This window comes from Parasteatoda tepidariorum, chromosome 6 (assembly GCF_982258835.1).
Source record: "Parasteatoda tepidariorum strain Cologne lab strain chromosome 6, Ptep-v5.0, whole genome shotgun sequence".
NCBI lineage: Eukaryota > Metazoa > Arthropoda > Arachnida > Araneae > Theridiidae > Parasteatoda > Parasteatoda tepidariorum.
The window spans coordinates 42,049,467-42,061,898 of record NC_141760.1 but is presented as its reverse complement, the minus strand read 5'-3'; the positions used below and the strand labels follow the sequence as shown (position 1 = coordinate 42,061,898).

Genomic DNA, 12,432 nt, shown 5'->3' with positions numbered 1-12,432 from the left:
CCTCTGTATTAATATTCGAATTAATTAAAATGCTCCGGAAATTTTTGAATTGATGATTATATTACATAATTGATATGATTAGAAAATGCTAGGGGAATAAATTTCTCTTCGAATTACCTGATATTTCGGATATAATCCCTAAGCAAGGCATAGATAATATTTGCGAATTTACTCTTTTTTTTTTGTTCGCGCAAGAGACACGAATTAATACTATTTATGCATTGTGCTTGCGGTTTTTTAAGTTTAAAGTAGTAACTTCAGACTGAATAGATGACTAATAAACTTCAGACTGAATATATTATTAAAATTAATACATTAAAAATTTCATTCTTATAAAACAAGTTTTGAAGCAAAATATGTAAGTTCTACAGCAAAATATCTATGTCCTCTTCTACACTAAAGTAAAATATGTTCTATTATAGTATATAGTATGTATTCTATAGTGTATTATAATACTTTCTATAGTTTATACGATGTAAAACATGCACATTCTATAGTAATTATGTCTGAAAAACGAAGATTTCAACTAAATGTGGTTTAAAAAAAACTTTTACTGAAACAGTTTTAAATCAAAATAAATAATATGCTGATAAGATGAATTAAATTCAAAAGAATGTTGAATACTAGATTTTCTTTTTAGCATAAATTACTTCGAAGAAATAAAGGTTTCTAAGAAAAGAACATATTTTCAAGAGATTTTAATCAGTAAAAGGCAAAATCCTCGTATTTCTTTAGCAACAGTTAAATTGCGTGCAGAGAAGCAATTTCAATTTTTAAGCTTCTGACTAAATGGCTACTAAAAGATATCTGTAACCGTTAAATTAATGACAGCCATAAAACATTCATGTCGAGACACGTGTTTTTAATCGGATATCTGCATATTGTTTTTTTTTTCTTTTCCAAAAGATCTCCATGCAAACCATTTTAACCTAAATAGCGAAATGCTTTTTTTCATGAATTTTGGTATCCAATCAATCTTGAGAGAGTTAACTATGAATCTTCTTAAAATTGCAAAGGGATACGTGAGAACGCTTTGAGATTTTTAAATAAAAGATATCGCTTTACAATTTTATTTTATTTTTATTTAAAAAAATTGTTTTTGAGGCATGCGTTTAAATAATAGTACTTTTCTATAAGGAAAACAATTCCTTACTTAAAAATGTTTTATTTCATTGTATTAAAATAGATAAGAAATTAATTAAGAGGGTTTTAGTCTCAAAAATATTTATTTATTTATTTTAAACCGAAACGGTGGCACTTTAATAGAAAATAATAAATAAAAAAACATTTCTTACATATTTTTAAATAAAGCATGAAAATTTTAATTTTTCAGTTGCAATAAATTTTAAATAGTCATAATCATAAGGTATAGGTTTATTATTGTCCTAAACTTTATTTGAGTGTAATAAGAACTTAAAAATAATTGCACTGTAAAATTTTTGCCACAAGATTTTGTGGCAAAAAGTGTTCCATATTTATTTTATTTCTCAGATAATATTTTATTCACATATTATTCTATTCGTAACAAAACTTGATTCTACTTAACAAGACAAATTCGAATATTTAATTTCTGGATTTCTTTAATATTATATTTCAATGCTTACCATAGTCCAAACTGACAGTGAGTGTGCCTGAAGAACTGATTCTGTGCCTTTCCACATTCGAGGCGTTGCATTTGTAAGTTCCACTGTCCGTCGACTGGACATTGTGAATCTCCAGTGCACCGCTTGGTAAGAGGGTGAATCGATCTTTTTCCATCCTCAGCATTCGATCATCTTTATACCAAGTGATAACGGCTGGAGGATGACCCTGGATGGAACAAGGGAAATATGCCGTTTGTCCAGGATAGACTGTGATGTCGTGGGGTTGTTCATCGAATCGGGGGAGATCTGAAATTTCAAAGTCATTATTTCACGTTCCCCTTCTTTAATCCATGATTGTCTTCATAAGAACACGGTTTTATCAAAAATCATGTTAAGCTCTCGTGAAATATTTTTCGACTTAAATTTTACATTAATTAAACTATGAATTTGTAATCTCCAATTATTTCAATAGTTTCAGAATTGTTTTATCTTGAAAACTCGTACAATTTTAGACTTTTAATACAGGGGTGCAAAACCTGCGGCTGTTGATGTGCGGCCCGAGAACACAATAATTTCATAACACAATAGCTTCTTTTTTGAAAAATAAATTTTTTTAAAAATCTTTTGAATTTCTCTTCACAAAATATTGAATCTTAATATGTACTATTATAATAGTTTAGTTTTAATTCCTGGTTTTTGCTTAAACCCTATAAATTTTATTTAATTGAAATATTTCAAATCTATATAAATCTATATATATATATATATATATATATATATATATATATATATATATATATATATATATATATATATATATATATATATATATATATATATATATATATATTGAATGAATTTTAATAATTAAAAGGTATTTAAAATTCGGAAAATATGTTGCTAAGTTTACTAATGAAAATATTTATTGATATTTATTGTTCAGAACACCAAACTTAAGATATAAATTATCATATTTGCCTCAAACAAGACTAATCTGCTGTGAAAGTGGCTCTTTACTCAAAAAGGTTGTGCACCCTTTTTTTAATCGGTTTTTTTATTTGTTATTTTGCATTGCGTTTAAGTAGCATAGGAATTTTATAGCTTGTCCAAAGAGAACAAGTTTTTAAAAATTTCAGAATAGAATACATTTCCAAGTAAAAAAATATTTTAGTGATTTTTAAGTAAACGACACAATATTTTATATTAATCTACAAAGTATTATTAAAAACTGGCTTTGGCGCTTTGGATAAGAATAGGTTGATCTTTAAGTTCTGAATGATGAAATATCGCATATCACTTTTCTATTGCTAAACGATTAAGCCTAAGATAATTATAAATACCCTTTTAAGAAAAATAAAGATATTGTATCATATTCATAAGTTTTAGAACACATTGCTTCAAGAAGAATGATAAAAACACGATGAAACTTATTTAAACCAAATTAACTTATATAAATCAAAACATCTCAATAGTTAAAGTAAAATCAATGACTCACTGGCAATGTGGAGTTTGGCGGGTTTGCTGACTATGGTTCCAACTTCTGGGAGTGAAGCGACGCATTGGTATATTCCTTCATCGGGTCTTTCGTTTCGTGTGTGATGGACTTCACTGATGAACAGGGATCCGTTTGACAACAACGACCTATTTCAAGAAGAGGATATCAGAATAAATAATTACATTCAAAATGTTGAGAGAAATTGTGGTTGTCAACTGTCCTGTCACAAACTACAAGTTTTATTAAGTAGGTTATTTATTGACATGTTACCGCTTAAGCCCGAAAGCCGGTAATACTGTTAAAATTTTCATTCTAAAATTAATGTAAAATAACTAGCAGTAGTCCGTTAATCTAATTAACAGTAGTGTGTTTACGGTAAAGAACATATCGTCGCTTTGAAACTAAACCGTAGTAACTCCAAAAAAAATAGAGATATTTGGGTCAATTTGTGTAAAAAAATCCCCCTTTTAGAGAAACAACGTGTTGTCTTCATAAGTTCCATAAAATTAATTTAGAGACCAGATAAATCGTCATCGCATTGGCGCGATTCACTATGAAAACTTAGAAATCGCTCTCCTGAAAAACTTGCTTTTTTGAGTTACCACGGTTTAGTTTCATAGCGACGTTATTTTACCTTTACGGTTTTGAAACAGTTTATAACTAGTATGGTTAAAAAATCATGAATACAAGACTAAACGGTTTTTTAACAATTTATAACTAACATGGTTACAAAACCGCAATGAAGAAAGTTAACTGGACAGTGGAGCTAGGTTTTTCGTTAAGTATAGGACATTGGAGTTAGGTTGTGGTTGAGTTGTGGAACCGTGGAATGTGGTTTAATTAGTTTATAAGGTTGTTTCACCTATTGTAAGAGATTAGTAATACTAGACTTTATTTGCGTTAAGCATCTTAATGATGCTGTCATCTATGCGTGAATGAGAGCATCGTATTCTAATAGTCCATGGTCACAAATTGGAGAGTGCAGGACACTGGAAACTCTTCTTGAGTTGAAGGAAATATTGTGGTGTCAACACTGGGACACGAATCCCCGTTCTGTTGATCATGAGATTGCCACATTAGCCATCTCGGTTATCATAAGTATCCAGCTAGCAAGGAACTAAGTAGCTTCATTGGGTGGGCCTAGTTAGTGCAATAAAATTCTGGTTACTTACCCGTATAAGGTAAAGAACGGTTTTTCTCACAGTTAACAATTTGAATACCATCTTATTTGTGGTTATTTGACTGCTTTGTTTGAATTAGGTAAAAAAACAAAAAAACAATAAAGTAAATTGTTATTTAACCAATTTTCTCAGAAATTTTTAACATTGAACTATGCACATTACTTAGATAACCTGTATTCAGTGAGGTCACTTCCACAATTTAGACATAAATCTGAAGGGGAAGGAAATTTTCTCTATATCACTGTACCCATGGTACTGCTCAGTGACCGACCACAGGACTTACGATTTCACAGATTTAACAAGCATTTATATCGCATGTTCTAGGTAACCACTGGAGTGCCATGGACTAGATCTCCCAGAAATCCAAACATTAAATCATAAATTATTTTGCAACTTAATTTTTCTCGCTGTTTTTATGTTGTAATTGTAAATAACTTATCACCTAATGGGATGATTTCATCTTTAAGAAAAAAACATTTACCTTCTGGTGTCTCCGATGAATTGAACGGTCGTTCCATCTCTCCTCCATTCATATGTGGGTGAAGAAGGTCCTTTGGCTGAACAGTTCAGAAGAACTTGAGCATCTCGAACTGTCACAATGTCAGATGGTTCAATGGTGAAGTAAAGCTCTTTAAGGATTGCCGATGAACCTGCTGAAGGAAAATAAATAAATAATCAATTAATCAAATAAATAATCAATTAATCAAATAAATAATCAATTAATCAAATAAATAATCAATTAATCAAATAAATAATCAAGTAAATAAATTAATCAAGTAATAATTAATCAATCGAATAAATGAATAATTGCTTTTTTTTAATCTTATATTTCAACACAGTGAACATATTATAGGTTTCTTGATTAAAATTACAGAATAAATTATATCTATTATAATATAATAAATAAAATTTATTATATTTTGTGAAAACTATTTATAAAGTCATTTATAAATAGTGGTAGCACAAAGTAATAGATTTGACTCATATCGTGCTTGAACTATTTCTCAGAAAAATTTCTAATTAAACCAAAATACATGGTATTTAAGCCATTGTTTTGGTATTTTTCCCGTTCATATGGTAACGGTTTACCGGAAATTCTGGTTCTCAAAATTATAGTCCTTATACTAACACATTTAGTGAAAAATACAGTAAATTTAATCGCGTAAATGGATCTTATGCCATGTTCCACGGTATCATAATAAAAAATACCAAATTTTACCACATTTAACAAATTTTTTCGCATATGATACCAACCATATTTTATAGTTAATTTTATCAATATCAGCGCTTTGGTAAAAATTACCGAACTTGTGGATGTTTCCATAGAGCCAGAAACACGGTAAATTTTATCATATTCTAGTAGTTTTGATCATACCCCTCAGTGGCTTAAAAGTAGAATTTTATAGAAGATTCATAATAAAAATCCTACTTATAACAGTATCACCATGTAAATCGTACTTATTTAACCAATAAATGCATGTTTGAAATAAAACTATTTTAGTAAAACGAAACTAGAGGGCAATGTAGAATTTTATTGTTTGTATAAAGTATTATAAAAAGTTTTCTTGTTGTTTTATGTGAAACAATTCGTATGGCATAACCGGGATTTTATTCTAAATTATTTGAGCAAAAACTTTTTATTTATATTTGCTTTTTTAAACAACCATATTTTTCTTAATATCCTTTTTTAATGAAAACAAATAAATACTATAAATCTTTCTCATATAAGGTAGTATATTACACTTAAAAGAACAAAGATTCCCTCCTGTTTGCTTAGAAAATTTGTATAGAAAATATTAGTCATTCCATATTTTAAAAAAAGTTGGGAATTTGATGAATAACTAAGAACAAGTGAACAAATAATCAAATTTAGGAATATTTTTATAAAAAGTGAAATAAAAATAAACACTAAAATATAGCTTGAAAATGTTTTTTGAGAAATAAATTTTACCATTTTTATTTTGATAATCGATATTTTCCCTTCAAACTTTCTTTTATCCACTGCATTCAAGAGGGTTTGGCTTGCCTTCTCTTATTTATTTAATTAAAGATTCCAACCGAATTTAAATTGGATTTAGCGTTGTTATAGAAACGAAACTTAAATTTTCTCTTGGTCTTGAGTTAACTGAAAAACCTTTCGTTTATTGCAAAGTCATTAAAAGAAAGTGATCGATATACTAAATCAAAAACAGCTTTACTATTGATTGTTAATTCACATGCAATAATTTTAATGATTTTAAATTTATAAATATAATTTATAATTATTCATTGTAATTTTTAGCATCGATTTTTATACATTATCGATAAACCATAATGAAATGTTAACTTGATTTTATATATGTATGTCAAAGTATGTATGTTTAACTATGCATGTCTTAGTATGCATTATATCTACAGTAAAACCTGTTAATTTGGCCAACTGTCTAATTTGACCTACATTATCGAAAACTGAATTTATTCTACATAAAAAAAGAGGGGAAATTTTTGCAACCTGACCACTTGTCTATCCCGTATGTTGGCCATTGAAATGAGCCTTATCTTGGAGTTCTATTGAATGCCCTTCAAGTTGACAAGAAGAAAAAAAAATTTTTTTTCAGGACATTTTCTTTTTTATATGTTATAAATTAAAATTTCACTTAAGTGGAGAAATAGTATTATAAACTAGCTAAAACATCTCCGTTCGCTGATTACAAAAATTTTAGAAAACAGAGCCGTCACCAGAACAGAAAAATTACCAAATGAATGCTTTAAATACCGTATATTTTGATTTTATTAACCAGATTTATTTTATTACCGAAATTGAAATTACCATATAGTAAGGTAATTTTAGCAGGATTTTTTTCTCTGTTTGTGATTGTATCGAAGCATGGTAAGAGTTAATTAACATGCTCTTTATAAGTTAAAATCATTTCAACAGTTAAATAAAAATCATTCATTTAAATAATATTTTAAACGGGTGATTTAAAGGGATCATTTGAAATATCTAAATATTTTGCATCTTTCAGTTCTCGTAGTAAATGTGAGTGATATATTTGAATAAATACAGTAATAATAAAAGAAGTCAACAAATGCTTGAACCATTTTTTACAGAAATTAACAACTAATAAAATGATAAATGATAAACAAAGCTGAAGCAGATGTTGATTCTCATCTATTTTTGAATAAAGAAAGAAGTTTTCTAAGGTTTTTTGGTCATCATAAAAAAAGAAGAATTTTTCATTGTTAAGAAGAATTTATTGTTTACATACATAAAATTTAACATAAAGTTATTACTAGCCATTTACAAGACAAATGGTAGAAATTTTTCAAAAGTGTTTCTTCGATGCTTTGTAAACTATTATTTATAAAGATGAAATACAAAAATATATTTCAGACTTATTTTTTCTTAGGAAAGGAAAAAAAAGAACATAAAAGAAGTTTAAATGCGACCGCTCATTTGTTAGCTTTTGCAAACAATTCGAAATATACAGCATGTCTACTAAAAGATTATTTGCTGCAGTTTTTAATAAAATATTAAATAAGAAAGAGTTTTTTTTGTTTTTTAATGGCAGGCACTGAACTTATCATTCTTCGCCAAAGAAGATGCCGAAAGTGTTGCTCATTTAGCGTTACCTGGTGGGCACCTCTGAACAAAGTCACGGAGGCAAGCAACATTGCCCATGCTGCACTGCAACAAATACTGTCATAGGGTGGGCCACATTCATACAACAGCCACATTCACACTGCACTGTCCACATTCACACTGCACTGTCATAGGGTGGGCCACATTCACACAACAGAGGACTTTCATGCCCTGATTAACTTAACTTTTAGTTTAATAATCTGATTTTATTTTTCAAAAAGGATTCTTTTCGTCTCTAAGGTGTTTAGCAAGCGCAAACATGTTATTCAAATAGTAGACCTTAAATATGCTAATTAATAGGTGCAGGCGTTATTTTAAATAAAGAAATAGGGCCAAAAAATGGGTCATACATAAACGAATTAAAAATGCGATAGCTATTAAGCAACAAATAAAAAAAATTTTCACCACAGAAAAACTCTTGTCCAGTTGAAAATAATAAAACTGTTGAAAAATTTCTAGAAATTCTTATCGTTTTTTAGTAAAACATGTTTCTTGGGAAATTCACCGAACTAACATTTCGACATATTTAGCAAATTACTAGCTTTGTAAATTTGAGGATACGAATTTCGTCAAAAGCTGTAGGCTTCATGCAACATAATGATTAACACAATTGATCCTAATTGATTGAATTAGTTGATTAAAAAAAGACATGAATAAAAAAGTATGAATGAATGAGCATTCATTCATAACCAGAAATCATCAAGCCCTGAAAAAAATTCCGGCATAATCATATAATGGCTAAAAGCAAAATCATATAACGGCTAAAAGCACCGGCGATCAGGGTACCGGTACTTTTTGACGTAAAATCCATTTTTAACGAAGCGTCTCACGGAACAAAAAAAAAAAATCTGATTTACTGTAGTTTTTACAGTAATAATTTTGCAGCTAATTCACACTAAGTCAATAATTATTACCGTAAAAATTATGGTTATATTATTTTACGGTAAAAATGGATTTTACGGATGATGCACCCAAAGCGCCGGTACTTTATATCGTAATTTATCCGGAATTTTTTACTATGTAGCAAATGTACCAGCTATACCGTTATACAGATCACGCGCTTTTAAAATCAAATTAAACAAAAAAACAAAATGCTGGAAAATCAGTAGTGGGGCCATTGTGTATGAAAAGAAAACTTCCATAGTTTTCATTCTACACTAATCTATACACATTTTTCAGCATACTTTACTGTGAAATTAAATGTTTTTCTTGAGTAGAAGTTACACTCAACAGTAGCAATTAGCAAAAGGACTTAGCATAAGCCTCAAGAATGAAACTCTCCAAAAACAACATAAACACCCTGAATGCAGGAAACAGTTTCGCCCAATAATTGTCCAAAATAACATGATTCCGTCATGAAATTATTTAAAAAAAATAAAATGCTTAAGGTTTGCTGAGTCATTAAAAGTGAGAGTTTCATTTCAGAGAATGCAAAGGAAATAGATGCAAAATTAATAATGGGCATTTATGTATACAACATAAAGCAAAGACATATGAGTATAAAACTTATCGAAGTTTAAAGCATAGCGTATTATAAAAGGATTATAAGCAGCTATATTTTATCAGAGGTGACATGATAAAACAAATGAACTGACATAAATATATAATTAAATGCAAAGATAAATGGGATTTGTATTTTTTTTTTCACGACTCCCCTTTCCCGTTACGGTGAAGATTTAATTAGGATAAATTTAATTATGAGTTGAGTATGATTCGAGAAAGAATGAAAAGTCAATATTTTTAAGCATCAAGGGGAGGGGAAAACATTGATTGTTTTACTTTTTTTAAAAATTACGACAAATGGAACATTAGAGCTTAAGAGACGTTTCCCCGAATATTTTTAAAAATTATTGTTTTCACAGTTTCGAGGAATAACTTCGCCTTGAGAATGGATTGGTATTTAACATCTAATTATTCTTTATGAGAAATTTTGTTTTTGACACTTATCAAACTGAAATAGTTTCTTTAAAATTTAATTAAAACGTGAAATTCCTTTAGCAAATAGGAAAACATTTTCACGCATTTTGCTGATTTTGAATTCATTTTTGAATAATTTTATTATTTGCATAATTATTTTTAATTCTTCTTGGTAGCGGATTAAAAATAATAAATTTCTTGAACATAAACATTTTATAACTGATTAATATTTATTAGATTCGTCCTTAAATATTTTTTATTTATGATCCCTTATTCATGATATTCTATTCTATTCTATTATAAATTACAGTTAACAGATTAGTTAAATTATTTAGAACTTAACGATCAGATCATTACAATGGGATGCATGCAAAAATTGTATTTAATGTATCCGTCAGTTAGTTAAGCGAAAATGCTAAATAACGGTAGTGGATTTACTGAATTACTTTTTATAACAATTACTAATTATACTAATTTATAACAATTTATAACAATTACTTTTAGTTTTAAATGTTATTTTAAATTTATTTTAAAATTAAGTAGTTTCAAATATTATTTAATTAAAATTACTAATGTTCACTAACATATATTAATAGAATCATAAAGGAAATATTTGGACGCGAAAAAGCTAATGGCATAAGCGTAAGCAAACAGAATTAATACACATTTTTTTAGTAAAAAATATCAATATTCATAGAAAAAACGGTCTTATTCTAAGAAACATCAATTATTGAGAAGCAGTCCTCGGTTTTGGTGGGTTTAAATTACTAATTAATTTAAATAATAATAATTAATTTGGTGGGTGGGTTACGGCAAACAGGTGGTTTAGCCCTCTAGACTTACATTCTTTTCTAAAGATTTAAAAAGTAGTTTAAGAATAAGCTAACTATTGTGGATAAAAATATTTACCAGACACAAATATACAGTTTACAGTAAGAAGTAATCAAATCTTATTATGATAATAATTATTATAACAATTATTTATTTAAATTTATTTTTAGTTCAGATTTACATATAAAAAAAAACAAGTCCTTCTAAAATTTCTAGAAAATGCATCAAATTGAACCGAATGCTAAAATACAAGAAGCTCACAATGTTTCATTACATACTTATATTGATAATAATACAAGGAAAAAGATTTAGAGTATTTATAATTTACCGAAATTAAAAGTTTAAGTAACTTTTGAAAAAAATTCAAACCAAATATTTATTTTGAGAACATTTGAAAAATATTCTTATAAAATAATAAAAATACAATTATGCTTCTATTTATTTTATCGGACAATAAAAGTGTCGATTTTTATCTTTATTTCTAAATGTACGAAATAAATAAATAAAACTACTTCTCTCATTTTTTAAACCAGCAAATTTATGATTTCTTAACTTCAACACGTCTTACATCTTAAAAACCATAAGCCAACTTGTCTAAAACAGTAAACCCACCATTTTGCCTTATTAATAACGACACCATTAATTTTATGATGATAAATTTTCTCGGTTCCTCACCCAATGATTTCTTTTTATATCTCAAATGCTTTCATTGCAAACGATTGGAATTTCAACGCTTTTTTTTCCCCGAAGATCTTTCAATGGACCAATTGTCACTGACACAAAGAAGAACAAGAACAAACTGATCCCCATATATGTCTTCACTTTCTCAAAGCCTGCACAAGGCTCGGGGCCTGATTTATTGCTCGTCATCCGCAGTCTGGCCCTCTTCAAACATCTTCTATTATATCGCAAAATAAAATAGAACGAGTTAGGAAGAAAAAAATGGCGCTTTCTTTGGCAGTTAATAGCTGGATTGAAACAAAGAATAGGCTTCAATGTAAGAACTTTTTCTGACAGTCTATATCTACTTAAAAGTAGAGCCGCCACGATTCAATGGGCTTGATGTTTTTTTTTTCTTCTGCTTTCAGAGAACGTTTCATTTTTGTTCATTTTGAAACAAGTTTTGGACACAAACTGGTGTAGGGTTAGACAAAAATTTTGAATTGAATTTTTTAAGAATTAAATATTCTCTTGGTGTACATGCAAATTTTAAAATTATAAAGTGCTATATACGGAGTCCATTCTGAGGCAATTTTAGAGTGATCTATCTATTGAATTAGAACACAATTAGGACAACAGCAATATGAGAAAGGAGATTCCACAAAATATTTTAGTTCCAAAACTCACCGACAGGAAAAACGTGGCAGTGTTGGCCGAAAAGAAAATACAAAAATTAAACAGGCTCAATGGAAACTGACTAAGCTCTAATAAATAAATAAAAAGAATATCAAATCAGAAACTCATTAGTTTGAAAATGATGAAATACGATTTGTTAAAAGATGACTTATTCAGTGATTATGGCCCTAGTGGTGTCTTCACTTAAAATTGCTTTTAACCTTCACAAATACACTTCCGGAAAAAAAGACTTGTTTAATTCAGTTGCCGTGTATGCATAGGTATTTTCAATAGCCACTTATGGCCAGCAACTGGTCATTTACAGCAAAACAGGACACTGATAAAGAGACATTATTTAAAAATTTATTACACTTTTAATTTCTTTTATGGTATATGAATAATATATTTTCAACAATATTTTTTGGAAATTTTTTCCTGACTATTTTTTTACTTATTTCGCTCGGTTCG

The 12,432-nt window shown here is 28.5% G+C and overlaps 1 protein-coding gene across 17 annotated transcripts in view; it reads right to left on the bottom strand.

The window, feature by feature from the left end:
* LOC107454390 (neogenin) overlaps positions 1 to 12,432 on the bottom strand; it is a 240,139-nt gene that overhangs the window by 38,545 nt on the left and 189,162 nt on the right. For 11 of the 17 annotated variants that reach the window (XM_016071581.4, XM_016071577.4, XM_071178780.2 and 8 more), the window contains exons 2-4: positions 4,741 to 4,912; positions 3,079 to 3,224; positions 1,605 to 1,889 (exon numbers count right to left, since the gene is read on the bottom strand). In XM_016071581.4, the coding sequence (XP_015927067.2) occupies positions 1,605 to 1,889; positions 3,079 to 3,224; positions 4,741 to 4,912 (603 nt within the window). The remainder of the gene's footprint in view (positions 1 to 1,604; positions 1,890 to 3,078; positions 3,225 to 4,740; positions 4,913 to 12,432) is intronic. The other 6 variants (XM_071178779.2, XM_071178787.2, XM_071178784.2 and 3 more) reach the window with 1 other exon arrangement.